Raw genomic sequence first — 22,930 nt, 5'->3', positions numbered from 1 at the left:
ATGAGGTCTCTCTCTGGCTCAAGCTGGCCTCAAAACTGTAAGCTTTAGGCCTCCACCTCACAAGTGCTGGGCTTATAGGCATGAGCCACCTTGCCTGTCCTGGTACAATAGTATTTTCAAACAGAAAAAGATGGTTGTAGTTCAGGTGTAACCACTGAAAAATACATAAAAAGTATCCAGGGACAGGGTGACCAGAACTATCTTGAGATCTTTAATGTTTCAGCATACGCACAGAATTAGGGGAAATCTGAAAGTTTCTTCCTATAAATAAAAACTCATGCTCCGGGCGGCGCCTATGGCTCAGTCAGTAAGGCGCCGGCCCCATATACCGAGGGTGGCGGGTTCAAACCCGGCCCCTGCCAAACTGCAACCAAAAATAGCTGGGCATTGTGGCGGCGCCTGTAGTCCCAGCTACTCGGGAGGCTGAGGCAAGAGAATCGCTTAAGCCCAGGAGTTGGAGGTTGCCGTGAGCTGTGTGAGGCCACGGCACTCTACCAAGGGCCAGAAAGTGAGACTCTGTCTCTACAAAAAAAAAAAAAAAAAACTCATGTTCCAAAGGATAATTTAGTGTGAATCTAATAATTTTCCTTTTCATCCTAGATTTCAAAAAGATAAAGCAACATAAACTAGGTCATAATTGGAGCAGTCTCCAAGGACACTTTTTGTCTTCAAGTTTCTACTTGTGCACAGTTGTTAATGTCTGGAAATACTGGGAGGCTGAGGCAAGAGAATCACTTAACCCCTAGAGTTTGAGGTTAGAGGGGGCTGTGATGCCATAGCACTCTACCTAGGATGACATAGTGAGACTCTGTCTCAAAATAAATAAATAAATAAATAAAGCACACTTATTTAAAGCCTTACATGCTAGGGAGAGGTGAGAATCTACTAGAAATTATTGAAAATAATTAAAATGTTTTTAAAGATTAAATTTGACCAAGCATTAAAGTTTCTTAAAAAGGAAGCCAGATAGCCGGGCGTTGTGGCGGGCGCCTGTAGTCCCAGCTGCTCGGGAGGCTGAGGCAAGAGAATCGCGTAAGCCCAAGAGTTAGAGGTTGCTGTGAGCCGTGTGACGCCACGGCACTCTACCCGAGGGCGGTACAGTGAGACTCTGTCTCTACAAAAAAAAAAAAAAAAGGAAGCCAGAACTTTTTCTAAAACTTAAAAAGTATACAATGGTGATTTGGGCTATGTTACTCACAATGAAAAGGAGTAAATCAGTAACTAATCTAGGAAGAAAAAAAAATACTTTTAGGAATCAAGGATGGATGTATACCTAAGATGTTTTCTAGTTATCTGTTACAAGTTAAATATACATCCTATTATCTAGTTCTTGGTTTCTTTTTTTTTTTATTTTTATTTTGAGACCCTGGGTAGAGTGCTGTGACATCACAGCTCACAGCAACCTCACACTCTTGAGCTTAAGCAATTCTCTTGCCTCAGCCTCTCAAATAGCTGGGACTACAGGCACCTGTCAAAACACCTGGCTATTTTTTATTGTTTAGCTGTCCCAGGCCAGGTTTGAACCCGCCACCCTCAGTGTATGTAGCTGGCACCATATCTACTGTGCTATGGGTGCCAAACCTAGTTCTTGGTTTCTAAACATGGCCAACTGTAGGAATGGGGAGTAAGAATATAAGATGAATCTGAGGCATTTTGCACTGAAAAGTAAAGAAAAGCTCAAAAAATGACAGGTTCATTTCAAAATAGAGGAACAGGTTTAAGAGGATCCCTCTGGTTAATATCAGAGAGTCATTACCAAAAAGAAAAGAAATAGTTATTGGATCATAACCTATAGAGTAAAGCAGATATCTGGTGGTTTGATATACTACATACGTAAATAAAAAAGAGAAATGGAATGCCAAATGATAAATGGCAGAGAAGCAGATAGTTAGCACTACAAAAAACAGATACCATTTTGCTATCCTGATAGTCAAGATTAATTTGATTAATAATAATCATGTGGCAGACTGTAGTTTGATGAGGAACAAGACATAGGATGTCTCAAGAGATTTCTTCATGAATTGCTTACTAGTTGTAAGAATAGGAAGAGAAACTTTAAATATCTTGAGAAGTCAAACAATGCCCAGGCATCATGAAAAATTATTGTCAATAATTAGGAGCAACAGAAGACATGTGATTCTGAATACAGTTCTCCTAAAGGGACATGCTACTACCAATATAGCCTTTTAGCCAAGAATATCTAACCTCAGTTTAATCAGAGGCATCAGACAAACCCAAATTGAGGAATGTTCTATAAACTAAGTGGTAAATATTCTTTAAATGTCAAGTTGGTCTTTTGTCGAATTGTAGCACAAAGAAGATAGAAACATTCCCAGCAGAGTCAGGCTTTGAGTTAACATAATTTGGTGACTACCAATGTGCCAGAACTAACCTATCAGAATTTTACAGGAAAAAGTTGTGAAGCAGAATGCAAAGAATCAGTATATCCACTGGCAGAGGCCAAACCCACGGAGGTTTGGAGCCTGGAGAGGGAAGGAGCTTGGTTAGAAGAGTAGGTGGAGCAGGTTGTTTCTCCCTCCCCCATGGCTCTGGGAAAAAGTGGGCTCTGGAACTGCTGGAGAGGCTTTCTACCCTCCCTAGCATAACATCTGCTGTTGCCAGAAGCTGGGAACTTCTTCAAGATGAAGCACCATGTGGTGAGTACAAACATTGTCAGGAAATAAACCTGAAGACTTGAACCCATAGGCAGGTGCCCCACCCACCACACTCCTTTGCCTTCCTCAGGGAGTTTTAGCTCATCAGTTTTTTTTTTTGTTTGTTTGTTTCTTCTTAGCTCATCAGTTTTTATCTCACTCACTCCCATACAAAAATTTCTCAACTCTGGCTGAGACATGGAAAATGCAGGGGCTGGTGGATCCCAGGGGGATCTGTGTGAGCGCAGAATCTAGACATCTAGATTGGCTGCCTTCTGAAGAGGGACAGAGATGCCCAGAGTGCTAGCTTTCTCCCATTCACTCTTTTCCTTCCCTTTCCCTGCCCCCATTCCCAGGCAGCTGAGTCACAATTAAGCCAGGGCTCACAAGAACTGCTTTTTCTCTGGGTTGGGGCATCCACAAAAGGGCTTCTACAGAAAATAGGGCGCAAGCCTTTACAAACTTCCTCCCACTTCCCCCACCTGGAACTGCTGAGAGAAACAATTAAGCCACCACACTGAGCCTTTAATATATATACAGTCAGGCTCCGACCTTTTCCCTAGAGGTCCTGCAGCAAACTGAGGAGTGCTGGGACTGTGAGGTTCTTCTTGCTATCAAAGTGACTCCAGCAGTATTTTGGACTGGCTCAAAGGCTCTCTGGAATTGGTCTCTGCCAGTAGGTATCCTGCTTCTTTGTGTTCTATTCCACAACTTTTTTCTTGTGGAATCTCTGATAGGTTAGTTCTGTCACATTGGTCACCAAATTATGTAAACTCAAAGCCCAACACTGCTGTGAATGACTGTCAGGGTCATATAGACAGAGGACATTGAACCTGCTTGGGCATACTATGGACAACTTGGGACCACTACTCTTCCCTGGCAGTGTTAGGCCTTAATCCTTGGGGACTGGTCCCTGGGATAGATCCTATACTACCAGGTCTCACTTGGCACTGCTTTGAGGCAAGGAGAGAAGATTTTCTGGCCAGGAGCCACTTCAGCCTCGCCCTCAAGGCTTTCCACAGAGGGATGAGGGCCTAGATCCCTGCAAAGAGTTCCCTCCAGCTTCTGTGGATCCTGAGGGCAAGCTAATGCCACTCTACCCAGCTGCACTGTTCCCACCACTTCCACTGCTATAGCAGATATTAAGGAGTAGCCCTAAGTTTCAGCGTCTCCTGGCGGCGTCTGCAGCTCAAAGGGGTAGGGCGCCGGTCTCATATGCCAGAGGTGGCGGGTTCAAACCCAGCTCCGGCCAAAACCCAAAAAAAAAAAAAATAAAATAAATAATAATAATTGTAAGTTTCAGCATCCCACCCACTCTGGAGCAGTTAAGTGCTTCTCCTGAGGGCTAGAAGAGTCAGTCACAAGGCCCAAAACCAACACAGTTGCCTATTCCTTCTGGCAAGCGCCACCTTGGCAGGAAGGTCAATTTGCATATAGCCCTTTCTAGCATTGACGGACTGGATCGTATGACGGACTCAATCATACGCAGTAAGGTCTATTCTGACACACTAGCCCCAGATACTTAACTGGGTATGCCATTATCTAAAGAAAATCCAAAAATAAGAAGCAAAAGCAACAGGTGCTTCAGATAATAAAGAATCAGCAAAAGATCTCTGCATATATAAAAAATCAAGAGGAAGGGCCAGGCACACTGGCTTATGCCTGTAATCCCAGCATTCTTGGAGGCCTAGGGTGGTTAACTGCCTAACTCACAGGTTCCAGACCATCCTGAGCAAGAGCGACCCCTTTCTAAAAAAAGATGGGCCTTGTCTCTGACAGAGACTGAGACAAGAGGATCGCTTGTGTCCAAGAGTTTGAGGTTGCTGTGAGCGATGATGCCAAGACACTCAACCCAGGGAGACACAGTGAGTCTCAAAAAAAAAAAAAAAACCAAGAACACAAGCCAAAGGAAAATAAATCTGTACCAAAATAAATCAACCAAAACAAGAATGAATAATAAAATGAATGATACAAAATTTTTAAATGGATTGTAAGAAAGCTCAATGAAATGTAAGAAAAAATAGAAACACAACACAAAAACAATGCTGGAAATGACTAAAGAAATCAGATTATTAAAAAAAAAAATCAAACAGGTTAGGGATGTGATCTCAGCACTTGGGAGGTTGAGGTGAGTGGATTGACTAAGCTCACAGATTCCAGACCAGTGAGAGTCTGTGAAAAAAAAAAATAGCCAGGCCTTGTGGTGGGCACCTATAGTCAGTCCCAGCTACTTGGGAGGCTGAGGCAGAAGAATCACTTAAACCCAGGAGTTTGAGGTTCCTGTGAGCTGTGACACCACAGCACTCTACCAAGGGTGACAAAGTGAAACTCTGTTGCAAGAAGAAAATAAATAAAGCAGAGCTTCTACAAATGAAAAATTCATTCAAGGAAATATAAATCACTGTGGAAAGCCTTAAGGATAGGCTAGGCCAGCAGAAGAAAGAATCTTCATAGAGCTGGTAGACAACATTTGTGAATTAAAAAGTCAAAGAAGAGAAATAATGAACAAAGGCTACAAGTAATATGGGACTATGTAAAGAGGCCTAGCATGGAATCACAGGCATTCCTGAAGGCAAAGCAGAAAATACAGAAGGAGTGGGATACCTATTTGAGGGGGAAAAAAAATTTTTTTTTTTTTTGCTTGAAATTTGGACATCTGGGTGCTAGGAATGCAACAGACTCCTGAGATACTAACTGCCAAGAGGCAATCACACAGTCACCAGACTGGCCAAAGTTAGCATGAAGGAGGAATTCCTATATAAGCCGAAAGCATCAGAACTCACTCTGTCAACCCAAGACTAGAATGGCACAATCCATTGGCACAATCAGAACTCACTGAAACTTTGAAATCCTGGGCTTAAGTGATCTTCCCACCTCAGCCTCATGAATTGCTAGGTTAGTGTTGTCATGCTTGGTATAGAGACAGGGTCTTGCCAAGTTGCTTAGGCTAATCTTGAACTCCTGTTCTCAAGTTATTCTACTGCGTTAGCCTCTCAAGCACTGGCATTACAGGCATAAGCCATCACCTAGGACCAGTAACACAGTTTGTTTGGTTTTTGAGACAGAGTCTCCCTTTGTTGCCCTTGGTAGAGTGTGCCATGGTATCACAGCAACCTCAAATTCTTGGGCTCAAGCGATCCTCCTGCCTCAGCCACCAAGCAACTGGGACTACACTAGGTGCCTGCCACTATGATTAGCTATTTGTTTTTTTGTTTGTTTGTTTTTGAGACAGAGTCTCACTTTGTCGCCCTCAGTAGAATGCTATGGCGTCACAACTCACACCAACCTCAAACTCTTGGGCTTAAGTGATTCTCTTGCCTCAACCTCCCACGTAGCTGGGATTACAGGTGCCCGCCACAATGCCTGGCTATTTTTTGTCACCATTGTCATTTTTGTTTTAGCAGGCCCAGGCCAGGTTTAAACCTGCCAGCCTCGGTGTATGTGGCCAGCACCCTACCCACTGAGCTACAGTCACCGCCCAATGACCAGCTATTTCTTAGAAATGAGGTCTCGCTCTGGCTCAGGCTGGTCTTAAACCTATGAGTTCAGGCAATCCACCTGCTCTGGTCTCCCAGAGTGCTCGGATTACAGGCATGAGCCACCTCGCTAGGTCCTGCAGCACTTCGTTTTGTTTTTTGAGACAGAGTTTATGTTGCCCTCCATAGAGTGCTGTGGCATCACAGCTCACAGCAACCTCAAACTCCTGCGCTGAAGGAATTCTTTTGCCTCAGCCTCCTACGTAGCTGGGACTACAGGCGCCAGCCACAATGCCTGGCTATTTGTTGTTGTTGTTGTTGTTGTAGTTGTCACTGTTGTTTGGCAGGCCTGGTTCTGGGTTCAAACCCACCAGCTCCAGAGTATGGGGCTGGTGACCTAGCCTCTGAACTACAGGTGCTGAGCCCCTGTAGTACAGTTTTGATCTCAGCTTCAAGAACCTACATTGGTGTGGTGGCTCACACCTATTATGCTAAGCACTCTGGGAGGCTGAGACAAGTGGATTGCCTGAGCAAGAACAAGACCCCATCTCTAAAAATAGCCAGGTGTTGTGAAGGGCACTGATAGTTCCAGCTACTAGGGAGGCTGAGGCAAGAGAATCTCTTACACCCAAGAGTTTAAATTTGCTGTAAGCTGTGACACCACAGACTTTACCCAGGGTGACAGCTTGAGTCTCTGTCTCAAAAAAAGAAAACAAAATAGACACTTGCACTCTAGATCAAGGTATGTAAACTACTGACATAAATGAGAAAAAAATAAAGTTGCATGTTTATACATGTACACATGTCTACATAAGACATTAAAGAGAGCAATTATTATACTAACTCTGAATTGTTTGTTTTTATATAGGTTGAAGAAAAGCCAGTTGCAGTAAAAACTCAATTGTAGCTTTACAAATAGAGGTTGGAAATTCAGGTTTTAGACATACAAATTTATAGCTCAAAAAATGCTGAGTTCAGGGTGGCGCCTATGGCTCAATGAGTAGGGCGCCAGCCCCATATACCGAGGGTGGCGGGTTCAAACACTGCCCTGGCTGAACTGCAACCAAAAAATAGCCAGGCATTGCGGCGGGTGCCTGTAATTCCAGCTGCTCGGGAGGCTGAGGCAGGAGAATCGCGGAAGCTCAAGAGCTAGAGGTTGCTGTGAGTCCTGTGACGTCATGGCACTCTACTGAAGGTGGTAAAGTGAGACTCTTGTCTCTACAAAAAAAAAAAATATATATATATATATACTGAGTTCAAAGCAAAGTGTATGTATGTCTATCCCATCAAGAACTCAGTCCCCTAAAAAAACATGCTGTGTTTTCTTGATTAGATAGTGGCAAAACTGAAAAACTTACTGCCAGTGTTTCTCAACTCTTCAGCTAAGGGCAATTTTTTCTCCTACTTCTGTGCACACAGGATTAGTGAGAACAATTTTACCCAAATCAGTTTTGACAGCACTAACTGTTCCTCCTGTAGATAGGGATCCTATGTTTACCATTAGAACTTCATTCTTGGACAGCTTTTGAACCTAGAGAAACAAAGTTTAAAAAAAAAAGGGAAAAGAAAAACCTTAAAATCAAGAAAATGCTCTTAAAAACAAAGTGGAAACTTACCAAATATTGCTAGAAGTAAGCGTGTTAAGTAAAATGAAAGGAAAATTAATTTATGAAGGAAAATAATTCTACATAAATTTCATCATAATGGAATCTGAACTATTCATCTTACAAGTATCAAAACAAAAGTTTACTTGGCATTCAATGAATTTATACAAGGGCTACTTCTAAAATAAGTTTCTAAGTATAACATCAACCAATAGATAATCTCTTAAAATTCTGAAGAAGTTATATGGTCAAAAGGCCTTACAAAGTGCTCTGAAAGGGATAGTAAGATATGAATAATACAATTGTTATGTAGGTCTTCGAGGTACTACTAGAACTTTGAGCCTCTATAAAATTGGATTAAACTCATCAGTTGAGTGAATTATCAGCTTGTATGTGTATATATATATATATATTTTTTGTTTGTTTGTTTGTTTGTTTGTTTGTTTTTGGAGACAGAATCTCATTTTATCACCCTTGATAGAATGCCCTGGTGCATCATAGCTCATAGCAACATCAAACTCTTAGGCTCAAGAGATTCTCTTGCTTCAGCCTCCCAAGTAGCTGGGATTATAGGGACCTGTCACAATGCCCAGCTATTTTTTATTATTTTTATTTTTTAGAGACAGAGTCTTACTTTGTCACCCTTGGTAGAGTGCTATGGCATCACAGCTCACAGCAACCTCCAGTTCCTGAGCTAGGCAATTCTCTTACCTCAGCCTCCCGAGTAGCTGCGACTACAGGCGCCTGCCCCAATGCCCAGTTATGTCCAGCTATTTTTAGAGAAGTGGTTGCACTCTTGCATAGCTGGTCTTGAACTTGAGAGCTCAAGCAATCCACCTGACTTGGCCTCCCAGAGTGCTAGGATTACAGGCCTAAGCCACCATCCTTGTGCTTTGTTACTTCTATTGTTAATGCTTTATATATTTACACTTACAATCTAAAGTCTAAGTTCAGATCAGTGTTCTCAAGGGCTTTGTATTTCATTTAAAATCAGAAAGTAAACAACAACAAAAACCCAAAAATCTTACTAAAGAAATTCAGAAAGGACAAATGAAAGTTTTATAAGCCTATAATTCCCATTTAAAGGAATTTCTTTCCTTACTGCTTTTATATTATTATTATATTATTATTGCTTATTATAATCATAATTTTTCCCTAATATGCAAAGAACTTTATGACCATACATGTATAAAATTTCTAATACTGTAATGAAGTATCTTTTTAAGGTTACATAAATGAAAAAAATGTAAAATTTTCTAAGGCACTAGTAAGACTGAAAAAACCCTCAAAAAAACTCAACAATAAAATTTTATGCAGGTAATAAGGTAGAATTTAATCAGGTAGAAAGAAGACTTACTTTGTGTTATTATAAAAAAGACTACTGATAAAAAGGTAGTATTATAAAATCCTTTATTGTTCTTTGCTTACTTATTTCTCTCTGCAAGATTACAATACCTTGGAAATCTTTTAATAAAGACATAGATAATCCATTTCATTATTTTACAAATAGCACATTTTCTTATTGCTGTTGAAAAAGTTAAAAAAAACTGCAGTGAAATTAGTGGGACAAAGTATATGAACATTTAATATTTTGATATGCAGCACTATACTAATCTAACATATGTTACAACTCTATACTGTCTTTTTTTCTTTTTTTTTGCAGTTTTTGGCTGGGACTGGGTTTGAACTCACCTACCCCTTTGAGCCACAGGCACCAACCTACAAGTTTATACTTTAAGAGTATATATGGGCGGTGCCTGTGGCTCAAGGAGTAGGGTGCCGGTCCCATATGCCAGAGGTGGTGGGTTCAAACCCAGCCCCGGCCAAAAAAAAAAAAAACCAAAAAAAAACCAAAACAAAACAAACCAAAAAAAAGAGTATATGAGTACTTATTTCCCAGTATCCTTGTAAACTGGTGGTGTTGGTAATTTTCTTTTCTTTTCTTTTTTTATTGGGACAGAGTCTTACTTTGTCACCCTCAGTAGAGTGCCGTGGCGTCGTAGTTCACAACAACCTCAAACTCTTGGGTTTACGTGATTCTCTTGCCTTAGCCTCCCTAGTAGCTGGCAAGACAGGTGCCTGCCACATTGCCCAGCTATTTGTTGCTGTTGTTTAGCAGGCCCCAGCTAAGGCTAGGTTCGAACCCACCAGCTGGGGTACATGTGCCTGACGCCCTAACCACTGAGCTAAGGGTGCCCCCTGGAGTGTTGGTAATTTTCAACCTTTGTCAACTGAATCTCATTGAGTCTTATGTTAAAGTCATGTATGTTAGAAAAAGTCTTTTTAACACATGACATAAATACTTTTTTTTTTTTTCTCGAGACAGAGCCTCAAGCTGTCACCGTAGGTAGAATGCGGTGGCGTTACAGCTCACAGCAACCTCTAACACCTGGGCTCAAGCGATTCTCCTGCCTTCACCTCCCAAGTAGCTGGGACTACAGGTGCCTGCCACAACGCCTGGCTGTTTTTTTGGTTGCAGCTGTCATTGTTTGGTGGCCCCAGGCTGGATTTGAACCCACCAGCTCAAGTGTATGTGGCTGGTACCTTAGCTGCTAAAGCCACAGGTGACGAGCCACAAATACCTTTTTTTAAAACTGGCTGGTCTAAGTGTAGTGGTGTTTTCAGCTAATTGACCAGTTGTGAGATTCCTTTTTTCCTTTCTACTTCAACAGCTTCATCTGAGTACCTTTAAAGAAATGAAAATGCTGGGCCTGGTGGCTTATTCCTGTAATCCTATCACTCCAAGAGGCCAAGTTGGGTGGATTGCTTGAGCTCAGGGGTTCAATACCAGCCTGAACAAAGCAAGATGCCATCTCTACTAAAAGCAGAAAAACTAGCTGGGCCTTGTGGTGGGCGCCTATAGTCCCAGATACTTGGGGAGTTGGAAGCAGAAGAATTGCTTCAACCCAGGAGTTTGAAGTTGCTATGAGCTAAGATGACACCATGGCTATCTAGCCCAGTCAATAAAGTGAGACTTTGTCTCCTTAAACAAAACAAAACACAACAAACAAAAGATTCCTCCAAAAACGCAAAATCTTTTCAGTTGATGATCCTTTACTACATAAAAATTTCCAATTTATTCATTCTTCCTATTCTGTAGTTCTATTTTATAAATATACACAAGAATGAAACACAAAACTGGTTGTGATATGTTTTGTCTGTTATTTTTGAAATAGAAATTAGAAAGGTATTTACCTTTGCTACTTTGTCTCCTTCAGTACGTACACCGAGAAGTCGTCTAAGCAAAAAATAGGAAATTTCTAGTTCTGTGAAGTTCTCAGGTAAAGTTCTAACAGCACCAAGCACCTGCCCTACCATTCTATCAGCACGGCACAAAGTTGGGTCAATTTTTATTCCAACTCCTATCAAAAAATAATATATAACTATTCTAACATTTTATTGCTTAAAATGCCTACAAAGCAAATACTAGTCAACCCTGAAAGAATATATTTCACATTTTAACAATTAAACTTTGCTGACACCATATAACGACAGTACATACCCAAATCACATACAAAATCTGTGCTTTATCTAAAAACCAACATTAGAAACAAGTTTGCTGAAAATTAAAGGAAAAATATTTTTCTGATATAAATTACAAATAAGGGGGAAATAATGCTTTATTAATTAAGATGAATTTTATCTAATAAAAGATACTCAGTAAAAAAGACTGAAGAGATAAAAAGGCCATAAAAATTAATTTGCAGAAATAATACTGATAATTTTTAAAACTGGTTAGTGGATATGTCAGAGTTGTTATTGAACTATTGTACCTACAGATGTTTATCCATTTGAATAAAAGGTTAGATTAAAAATTTCTCAAAATTTTCTTGCTTGTATAATAAGAAATTTATCAGCCACAACCACATACCATAAAATCTTAGTTTTGAGAATAGAATAGAGAATATATCAATCCAAAAATTTCAGCAAAATGGCATAGTAAAAGCCCTCAGAATCTATTTCAAAACTATAGAAATTAAAGGCTTGAGACATTCTGAGTTGTATTTATTTAACAGAAATCACTGAACCTTCGAAAGAATAGTATGTTTTCTGCCATTTTCAACTTGCCTTATTTTTATCTTTATTGATTGGCTATTTAGTAGCACCAGAAACTACCAATCTACACTGATGTTGTGAATGCCTGATACACTCTGAGAGTTGGAGCTCCTTATTTCCAAAGAATTATTACTGGACTTAGTAGGGTATTTTCCTAAAATACCTCACTTCAAAGCAATCTGTATGTCCATTGCAAAAAGCCTTTTCCCAAGGAGCATTTATCAAGATCATTTGGAGGTAACTAAGACTAGAATACAATCAAAAGGAAAAGCTTTGGAATGAGAAATATGCAGAGGTCTCTCAAAAGCCTCATGTATTACCATCAATGAAGTAGGCCATCTACATGTGTAGGTATAGAGTTGTTATATATTCAAGAAAGACCTAAGACAGTAAGCTTTTATTGTAGCTAACCTTAAGAATATGCCGAAGTAAAGTCTCAAGCAAAACTAAAAACTTTTTTTTTGCAATTTTTGGCCAGGGCTGGGTTTGAACTCACCACCTCCTGCATATGGGGCTGGCCCCCTACTCCATTGAGTCAGGCGCTGCCCAGAAATCTAAACCTCTTGGCTAGGTGTTGACAACTTGCTCTAAATAGGCATACAGACCCCTTTAGCTTGGACCAGAGACTCACTCATTATAGGTATTCAAGAAATCTCTCTGTTTAACCACTAACGTGACCAAGCATTCCTCAGCAAGGAAACACAAAAAGAATATAGCTATTATTTCATAAGTCATTAAACAAACAAAGAACTCTTAAAACAACAGGCAGCACTAACAACAAACCTTCTGGAGCAAGGAAAACTAATTTCCAAAACTACTACTTTATTATTTAAAATATTTCAGACAGAAAATTATGAAAAAATTTTTTAAAAAAGAAAGAAAATTATGAAATATGTGGCAGGAAGTATGGCCAACATACAATAAAAGGCCAGGACTTTGAGACTGGGGAACACAGTGAGTTGCTGACACCACAAAAAAAATAAAGAATTAGGCAGACACATATGTAGTCCCAGTTCCTAAGGAGGCGAGGCAGGAGGATCAATTCAGCTTTAGAAATTATGGTTACACTGAGTTTTGATTGAACCACTGAACTCCAACCTGGTACACAGAAAACACTGCCTTTGAAATACACACACATGAACCTAAAGATATTAGAATTACTAGACAAATGTTTTTGGTTTTTTCTTGTGAGACAGAATCTCACTTTGTTGCTCAGGGTACATTGCTGTGGCATCATAACACACAGCAACCTCAAACTCCTGGGCTGAAGCCATCCTCCTGCCTCAGTCTACTGAATAGCTGGGACTACAGGTGCCTACAACAATGCCTGGCTTGTTTTAGGGACAGGGGTCTCGCTCTGGCTCAGGCTGGTCTCGAACTTGTGAGCTCCAGGCAATCCACCTGTGATTATTAGATTGTAGGTGTGAGCCGCCTGGCCTGGCCTGCCTCAGCAAATTTTAAATGTGTTCTAGGAGTAAAAATCTATTTCTAAAGAAAGAAAAGTTAACTATGAGGGTGACGACGTACCATCTAGGAAATGCCAATTAAGACACAGAAAGTTTAGGGTCACACATGTAATCCTAGCATTCTGGGAGGCCTAGGTTGGTTGATTGTCTGAGCTCTCAGGTTCACATCAGCCTGAGGCAGAGTGAGACCCCTCTGTAAAAATAGTCGAGTGTTACGGATGCCTGTATTCCCAGGTACTTGGGAGGCTAAGGCAAGAGGATCACAAAGAATTTGAGGTTGCTGTGAGCTATGATGCGAAAGCACTCTACCAAGAGTGACAAAGTGAGACTGTATCTCAAAAATAATGAAAGAAAAGAAAGATTAAGAGAACCAAATAAGCATTGGTTTTTTTGTTCGTTTGTTTTTGAGATAGAGTCTGTACGTGTTGCCCTGGGTTGTATATGGCGGATGCCCTAACCCCTAAGCAATAGGTGCCACCCCTAATAAGTATTCTGTTGAAAAGTATTACTAAAATCTAAAATTTATCTGAGTACCAATAGATTATTTAAGCAAGGAGAATTTCCAAACTCAAAGATAGTTCTGTTATCCAGTCTGAGGAACAAAAAGAAAATAGAAAAACAGATTCTCAGAAACTTATGGAGACACCTAAAGTACAGAAACATTTGTACAATTAGTCCCAGAAGGAAAGTGACCAAAAAAATCCAAATAAATAATGAGTAAATATTTTCCAGGTTTGATTTTTAAAAGGGTGGAAAAAAGAGAAAATAATCTATGCATCAAAAACTTTATGAGTAGCTGGGCATTGTGACGGACAACTGTGAGGCTGAGGCAAGAGAATCGCATAGGCCCAGAATTGGAGGTTGCTGTGAGTTGTGATGCCACACCTCTCTAGCCAGGGGTGATAGCTTGAGGCTATGTCTCAAAAAAAAAAAAAAAAAAACCTCTAATGAGGATAACTGTTAAAAGGAAAAGTGACTCATTGTGTAAAAGATTATGACAAGATAAACAGCCAATCCATCAGTCATCAGAGTGAGGTAAGACATGTACTGACATAAATAACATTTTCTAAGTGCTCAAATATGTAACTAGAACCAAAGATAAATAAACTCTTTTCATCCAACATTTTCTTCTTTAATCCAAAGATAAAAGATTATAGAAATACTCTCAGAAAATTTTGCCTTTCCTGGATAATGGTAGTACACTGATTAGTAAAGAAACAGAACAATACACAAATTACTTCAACAATTCCTATAAAATGGAAGTTACCTTTTAATATGAGCTCAGGGAACTTATGGGCTGCTGATACTTTTGACTTCCTTTATTCCTTTCTTTCATTTGAATTAAAATTAAATTAACTATGTATGTACTTATCCATCCCACTTCTCCATAAACATTTAAAATATCTAATTTCAAATAATAACCTCTTGAATAATCCACTTAACACAAAAATTAACATAACTAGCCACAGATAAAAGCTTATGGATGAGAGTAGAATCTTTTACCAGTAAGACCCCCTGGGGCAGCATACTGAAGATCATTGCGTTCTGCAAAAAGTTATACAATTTTAGAAAAGATTGTTTTACACATCAGTTTTACTTCAGAATCTTTAGAAACAATACCAGGTCTGAATTCTATCTCCTGGCTTACCTGAAACATAAAAATAAGTAGTTAAAGTACTTGATACAACAAAATGACCAAGAAGGTCATTAATGTAGGACCAATGTAAATAGTCCTACTAAGTATACTGCTAAACTAAAAGCACCCCTATTTGCAAAAAAAAAAAAAAATTCAAATATAAATATAAAAAAATGTAGAAAAGATTCATAAAAAAGATATAACCACTCAATTTAAGTAATCATCTAAAAAAAATTATGATTTAGACATGACACATTTAAAAGTCATAATAGTAAATAAAACAAGACATTTTTCCTGAAAAAATTTAATTTCTAGATAATTTTACCATTTTCTTTTTCTGGTTAGGACAATAAGAGTTTAAAATTCAGTTTACCTTTAATACTCCTTTTAAAATACTACTACCAGTTACACCCCCTTTGAGATCATCAACCTCACAACCAGGTTTATTAACATCAAAGAACCTAATAACTGGGAAGAAGATGGGAAGAAAGAATCCATAAAACTCCTGTTATTTTAATTGGAAGAAATACTTTTTCAAGTTAATTTCTATATAAACAGCCAATTAAGATTTGTACTACGGCTGTATGGTGAAATATTGTTCCAATGCTTAATGTGGTCTTAACTACAGAAGGAAAAACAAAAATGATCTGATTAGTAAATGACATGTTATGTATACCATAGATTACAATGTAATTATTAATAAAAAAGAAAAAAACTTGTGGCGCCCGCTGCTGCCGGCAACTTTGTAGCGAGTGATCAAAAAGGAGAGGTCACAGCGGAGGCGCCAGGACCAGCAGCTGCACTGGCAGGTAGGGCTGAGCGTCCATAGGTGAAATTTCAAATCTAAATCTCCTGCAGTACTGACCATAACCTAATTTCTAAGATTTTTATACAAGGGAGAATCAAAAGGACTATACTTGCGGTCCACAGGCACGGGAACTTAAAAAGCAAGAGGAAGTGAAAGGAAAATTAGGGCAAGAAAACAGATATAAGAAATCACTCATGAGGAAGAATCAGCAGAAAACTCCTGGCAACGTGAAGAACCAGTCCAGAACAACCCCTCCAAGGGAACATGAGGTAGCTACTGCAGAGGATTCCACCAATAAAGAAATGTTAGGAATGACAGAAAGGGAATTTAGAATACACATGATGAAAACAATGAAAGAAATGATGGAAACAATGAAGGTAACTGCTAATAAAGTGGAAAATAACCAAAAGGAAATCCAAAAACAGAATCAAATAAGAGATGAACGATATGAAGAATATAGAAAGATATAGCAGACCTTAACGAACTGAAGCTGTTAATTAGGGAACTTAAAGATGCAATGGAAAGTTTCAGCAACAGGTTAGACCATGCAGAAGAAAGAATTTCAGAGGTAGAAGACAAAGTTCTTGAGATAACTCAGTAAAAGAGGCAGAAAAGGAGAGAAAAAGCAAACCTTCACTGTCAGAATTATGGACTTTATGAAGCGTTCCAACATACAAGTTATACGAATCCCAGAAGGGGAAGAAGAATGCCCCAGAGGAATGGAAGCCATACTGGAGAATATTATAGAAGAAAATTTCCAAAATATCACCAAAGATTGTGACACACTGCTTTCAGAGGGATATCGGACCCCAGGTCGCCTCAACTCTAACCGAGCTTCTCCAAGACACATTGTGATGAACCTGTCCAAAGTCAAGACAAAAGAAAGGATGCTGCAAGCTGCCAGGAGTAAGCGCCAGTTGATCTACAAGGGCAAATCCATCACACTGACTGCAGACTTCTCTAATGAAACTTTCCAAGCAAGAAGACAATGGTCATCTACCTTTAATCTACTTAAACAGAACAATTTCCAGCCCAGAATTCTGTACCCTGCTAAGCTAAGCTTCAAAATTGACGGAGAAATCAAATCATTTACTGATATACAAACATTGAGGAAATTCGCCACAACAAGACCAGCTCTACAGGAAATACTTCAACCTGCTCTGCACACTGACCACCACAATGGATCAGCAGCAAAGTAAGAACTCAGAAGTTAAAGGACGGAACCAAACCTCCACACTGATGCAAAAGACAAAACTAAACAATGGACTCTCACAAAATAAGATGAATAGAATACTACCTCACTTATCAATTATCTCAATAAATGTTAATGGCTTGAATTCCCCACTGAAGAGACATAGATTAGCTGACTGGATTAAAAAACACAAGCCATCCATTTGCTGTCTGCAAGAACCACACCTGGCTTCAAAAGACAAATTAAAGCTCCGAGTCAAGGGTTGGAAGACAATTTTTCAGGCAAATGGAATTCACAAGAAAAGAGGAGTTGCAATCTTATTTTCAGATACATGTGGATTTAAAGCAACTAAAGTCAAAAAAGACAAAGATGGTCACTTTATACTGGTCAAGGGAAAAATACAACAAAAAGACGTTTCAATTCTAAATATTTATGCACCCAATTTAAATGCTCCCAGATTCTTGAAACAGACCTTACTCAGTCTGAGCAATATGATATCTGATAATACCATAATTACAGGGGACTTTAACACTCCTCTTACAGAGCTGGACAGATCCTCTAAACAGAAATTAAACAAAGATATGAGATTTAAATGGGACCCTAGAACAACTGTGCTTGATAGACTCATACAGAACACTCCATCCCAAAGATAAAGAATATACATTCTTCTCATCACCCCATGGAACATTCTCCAAAATTGATCATATCCTGGGACACAAAATAAATATCAACAGAATAAAAAGAATTGAAATTTTACCTTGTATCTTCTCAGACCATAAGGCACTAATGGTGGAACTCAACTCTAACAAAAATGCTCGACCCCACACAAAGGCATGGAAATTAAACAATCTTCTGTTGAATAACAGATGGGTGCAGGAAAAAATAAAACAGGAAATCATTAACTTCCTTGAGCATAACAACAATGAAGACACAAGCTATCAAAACCTGTGGGATACTGCAAAAGCAGTTTTGAGAGGAAAATTCATCGCTGTAGATGCCTACATTCGAAAAACAGAAAGAGCGCGCATCAACAATCTCACAAGCCATCTAATGGATTTGGAAAAAGAAGAATAATCTAAGCCTACTGGCAGTAGAAGAAAAGAAATCTGCAAAATCAAATCAGAGATCAATGAAATTGAAAACAAAAGAATCGTTCAGAAAATTAATGAAACAAGGAGTTGGTTTTTTGAAAAAAGTAATAAAATAGGCAATTGGCCAGACTAACGAGAAAGGGAAAAGTAAATTCTCTAGTAACCTCAATCAGAAATAACAACTGATCCCACAGAGATAAAAGAAATCTCTGAATACTACTAGAAACTATGCCCAGAAATTTGACAATGTAAAGGAAATGGATCAATATTTGGAATCACACCCTCTCCCTAGTCTTAGCCAGGAAGAAATAGAGCTCCTGAACAGACCAATTTCAAGCCCTGAGATTAAAGAAACAATAAAAAATCTTCCAACCAAAAAAATGCCCTGGTCCAGATGGCATCACACCAGAATTCTATCAAACCTTCAAGAAAGAACTTCTTCCTGTACTGCTGAAGTAATTCCAAAAAATTGAGGAAGAAGGAATCTTCCCCAACACATTTTATGAAGCAAACATCACCCTGATACCAAAACCAGGAAAAGACCCAACCAAAAAGGAGAATTTCAGACCAATCTCACTCATGAATATAGATGCAAAAATTCTCAACAAAATGCTAGCCAACAGATTACAGCTTATCATCAAAAAAGTCATACATCATGATCAAGTAGGTTTCATCCCAGGGATGCAAGGCTGGTTTAACATATGCAAGTCCATAAATGTTATCCACCATATTAACAGAGGCAAAAATAAAGATCATATGATCCTCTCAATAGATGCACAAAAAGCATTTGATAAACTCCAGCATCCTTTTCCAATTAGAACACTGAAGAGTATAGGCATAGGTGGCACATTTCTAAAACTGATTGAAGCTATCTATAACAAACCCACAGCCAATATTTTACTGAATGGAGTAAAACTGAAAGCTTTTCCTCTTAGAACTGAAACCAGACAAGGTTGTCCTCTGTCACCTTTACTATTCAACATAGTGCTGGAAGTTCTAGCCAATACAATTAGGCAAGACAAGGAAATACAGGGAATCCAAATGGGAGCAGAAGAACTTAAACTCTCTCTCTTTGCTGACTACATGATCCTATACTTAGAGAACCCCAAAGACTCAACCACAGACTCCTAGAAGTCATCAAAAAATACAGTAATGTTTCAGGATATAAAATCAATGTCCACAAGTCAATAGCCTTTGTATACACCAATAACAGTGAAGATGAGAAGCTAATTAAGGACACAACTCCCTTCACCATAGTTTCAAAGAAAATGAAATACCTAGGAATATACCTAACGAAGGAGGTGAAGGACCTCTGTAAAGAAAATTATGAAATCCTCAGAAAGGAAATAGCAGAGGATATTAACAAATGGAAGAACATACCATGCTCATGGATGGGAAGAATCAACATGGTTAAAATGTCTATACTTCCCAAAGCAATCTACCTATTCAATGCCATTCCTATCAAAATACCAACATTGTACTTTCAAGATTTGGAGAAAATGATTCTGCATTTTGTATGGAACCCGAAAAAAACCCGTATAGCTAAGGAAGTTCTTAGTAATAAAAACAAAGCTGGGGGCATCAGCATACCAGATTTTAGTCTGTACTACAAACCCATAGTGGTCAAGACAGCATGGTACTGGCACAAAAACAGAGACATAGACACTTGGAATCGAATGGAAAACCAAGAAATAAAACTAACATCTTACAACCACCTAATGTTCGATAAACCAAACAAGAACATACCTCTGGGGAAAGACTCCCTATTCAATAAATGGTGTTGGGAGAACTGGATAGCCACATGTAAAAGACTGAAACTGGGCCCACACCTTTCCCCTCTCACGAAAATTCATTCAAGATGGATAAAGGACTTAAATTTAAGGCATGAAACAATAAAAATCCTCAAAGCACAGGAGAAACACTGGAAGATATTGGCCTGGGGAAAGACTTCATGAAGAAGACTGCCATGGCAATTGCAACAACAAAAATAAACAAATGGGAGTTCGTTAAACTGAAAAGCTTCTGTACAGCTAAGGAGACAATAACCAAAGCAAAGAGACAACCTACACAATGGGAAAGGATATTTGCATATTTTGAATCAGACAAAAGGTTGATAACTAGGATCTATAGAGAACTCAAATTAATCTACGTGAGAAAGGCCAACAATTCCATATATCAGTGGGCAAGAGAAATGAATAGAACCTTCTCTGAAGAAGACAGAGGAATGGCTAACAAACATGAAAAAATGTTCATCATCCTTATATATATTAGAGAAATGCAAATCAAAACCACCCTGAGATACCATCTAACCCCAGTGAGAATGGCCCACATCACAAAATCTCAAAACTGCAGATGCTGACGTGGATGTGGAGAGAAGGGAACACTTTTACACTGCTGGTGGGACTGCAAACTAGTACAACCTTTCTGGAAGGAAGTATGGAGAAACCTCAAAGCACTCAAGCTAGACCTCCCATTGATCCTGCAATCCCATTACTGGGCATCTACCCAGAAGGAAAAAAATTCTTTTATCATAAGGACACTTATACTAGACTGTTTATTGCAGCTCAATTTACAATCGCCAAAATGTGGAAACAGCCTAAATGCCCACCAACCCAGGAATGGATTAACAAGCTGTGGTATATGTTTACCATGGAATACTATTCAGCTATTAAAAAGATGGAGACTTTACATCCTCCATATTAACCTGGACGGAATTGGAAGACATTATTCTTAGTAGAGCATCACAAGAATGGAGAAGCATGAATCCTATGTACTCAATTTTGATATGAGAATAATTAATGACAATTAAGGTCAGGGGGTGGGGAGGAAAAGCAGAGAGAGTGAAGGAGGGAGAGGGGTGGGGCCTTGATGTGTTCCACACCTTCTGAGGGCAAGACATGATTGCAAGAGGGACTTTACCTAACAAATGCAAACCAGTGTAACCTGGTTTATTGTACCCTCAATCCCCAACAATAAAAAATAAAATAAAATAAAAAACAAACACACACGCTCATTAAAAAAAAAAAAAAACCCATAAACACTGTATATACACAAGTTTGTTAAAACTCCATAGTTGACTACCTCCTTAAGTTGACCTAATTGTCATAGACCAGTCATGCATCACACGTCTGTATTAGTACAGCAGGCCTAGTTCCTTACATTGACCATTTCTGTAGATGTTGACCAGTTTGTTATAGTTCTTTGGGTGATCAACTTACAAAGGTTCTACTGTATTTCAAAGGATGACTGCAGAAGTCAGACCTCCCCAAAACTTACATGCTAAAGCTCCAACCTCCAGTACCTCCAATGTGCATATACTTAGAGATAGGGGCTTCAAAGAGGTGGAGGTGATCAAGTTAAGGTAAAGCCATGACAGTAAACTCTGATCCAAACCAACCTAAGTCTTTTTTTTTTTTTTTTTAAACAATTTTTTTTGTGTGTGTGTGGTTTTTGGCCAGGGCTGGGTTTGAACCCTCCACCTCCAGCATATGGGACCAGCGCCCTACTCCTTGAGCCACAGGCACCACCCAAACCAACCTAAGTCTTTAAAAGAGGAAATTCAGATATATAAAGACAACAAGGATGCATATAGACATAGAAAAGATCATGAGGATATGACAAAGGAAGTGGGCCATGGTAAGGTACAGAAAGGAGGCCCAGAAGAAACCGTTATCTGCCAACTCATTATCTTGAGTTTACAGTCCCCAGAACTGAGAATATAATTTTTTTATCTTTAGTCTCCTAGTATGTATTATTCTGTTACAACAGTCCTACAATGGTAAAAACTTAGTCTTACTTAAAGAAGATACATGCACATGTGTTTATGTAATTGTACGTTCATATGGATAGTTATGAAAATATGTATCATGCCAGAGTGCAGTGGCTCTGGCCTATAATCCTAGGCCAGAGCCACTGGGAGGGCTCTGGGAGGGCATGGCAGGTGGATTGCCTGAGTGAACAAGTTCAAGACCAGCCTGAGCCATAGTAAGAACTCATCTCTACTAAAAAAAAAAAAAGAAAAGAAAAATATATCTTTGTTTTAGTGCTACAGGACTCAATATTTTCTTTATATATCTCCATATTATATGGCTTCTGTAATAAAAACAAAAAATAATTTTAGAATTATGTTATCCGAGCTCAGGTGCAGAGAACAATAATCCTTAATAAAGTGTGTGCATTACAATCACCTGAAAGTTTTCACAGTTTTCACAAAAGCCACAGAAGTCTGAACAAAGGCCCAGAAAGTTTGAAATGTTTTGGAAAACAGCCCACTTCTCTATCCAGAAAGCACAAACCGGACTAAAATTGATAAAGTCAATTTAAATTAAGCTAAAAGGAACATAAAAATTATCATTACTGGCCAGGCATGGTGGCTCACACCTATAATCCTAGCATTGTCGGAGGCCAAGGCAGGTGGATTGCCTGAGTTTAGGAGTTTACGTCTGAGAAAGAAGGAGACCCTGTCTCTAAAAAAATAGCTGGTCATTGGGCAGCACCTGTGGTTCAGTCGGTAAGGCGCCGGCCCCATATACCGAGGGTGGTGGGTTCAAACCCGGCCCCTGCTGAACTGCAACCAAAAAATAGCTGGGCGTTGTGGCAGGCGCCTGTAGTCCCAGCTACTCAGGAGGCTGAGGCAAGAGAATCGCTTCAGCCCAGGAGTTGGAGGTTGCTATGAGCTGTGTGATGCCACGGCACTCTACCAAGGGCCATAAAGTGAGACTCTGTCTCTACAAAAAAAAAAAAAAGTAGCTGATCATTGTGGTGGGCTCCTATAATCCCAGTTACTTGGGAGACTGAGGCAAGAAGATAGATAGCTTGTGCCGAAGAGTTTGAGGATTCTGTGAGCAAAGACTCCACAGCACTCTCCCAAGAGCGACAAAGTGAGACTGCCTCAGTAAACAAAAACAAAAAAAAAGAATAAAGAAAATTATCATTACTACTTCATTG

At 39.2% G+C, this 22,930-nt stretch overlaps 2 protein-coding genes across 12 annotated transcripts in view; one reads left to right on the top strand and one right to left on the bottom strand.

The window, feature by feature from the left end:
- Positions 1-22,930, top strand: part of LOC128579199 (probable ubiquitin carboxyl-terminal hydrolase FAF-X) — a 294,928-nt gene that overhangs the window by 23,390 nt on the left and 248,608 nt on the right. The window lies entirely within an intron of this gene.
- The window catches only part of LOC128579203 (eukaryotic translation initiation factor 2 subunit 3-like), a 37,224-nt gene that overhangs the window by 2,946 nt on the left and 11,348 nt on the right, over positions 1-22,930 (bottom strand). For 5 of the 9 annotated variants that reach the window (XR_008378070.1, XR_008378071.1, XR_008378075.1 and 2 more), the window contains one exon: positions 10,930-11,096. The exons of 3 other annotated variants lie outside the window; for them this stretch is intronic. Coding sequence is in view for 1 of the 6 variants with exons in the window: in XM_053581421.1 (XP_053437396.1) it covers positions 7,571-7,661; positions 10,930-11,052 (214 nt within the window). In the remaining 5 variants the exon portion in view is untranslated. Of the gene's footprint in view, positions 1-7,570; positions 7,662-10,929; positions 11,505-22,930 lie in introns of those variants that run through there. One more of the 9 variants, XM_053581421.1, reaches the window with a different exon arrangement.

Source organism: Nycticebus coucang, chromosome Y, assembly GCF_027406575.1.
Source record: "Nycticebus coucang isolate mNycCou1 chromosome Y, mNycCou1.pri, whole genome shotgun sequence".
NCBI lineage: Eukaryota > Metazoa > Chordata > Mammalia > Primates > Lorisidae > Nycticebus > Nycticebus coucang.
The sequence above is the reverse complement of the archived record's forward strand: the minus strand, read 5'-3'. Positions and strand labels throughout refer to the sequence as shown.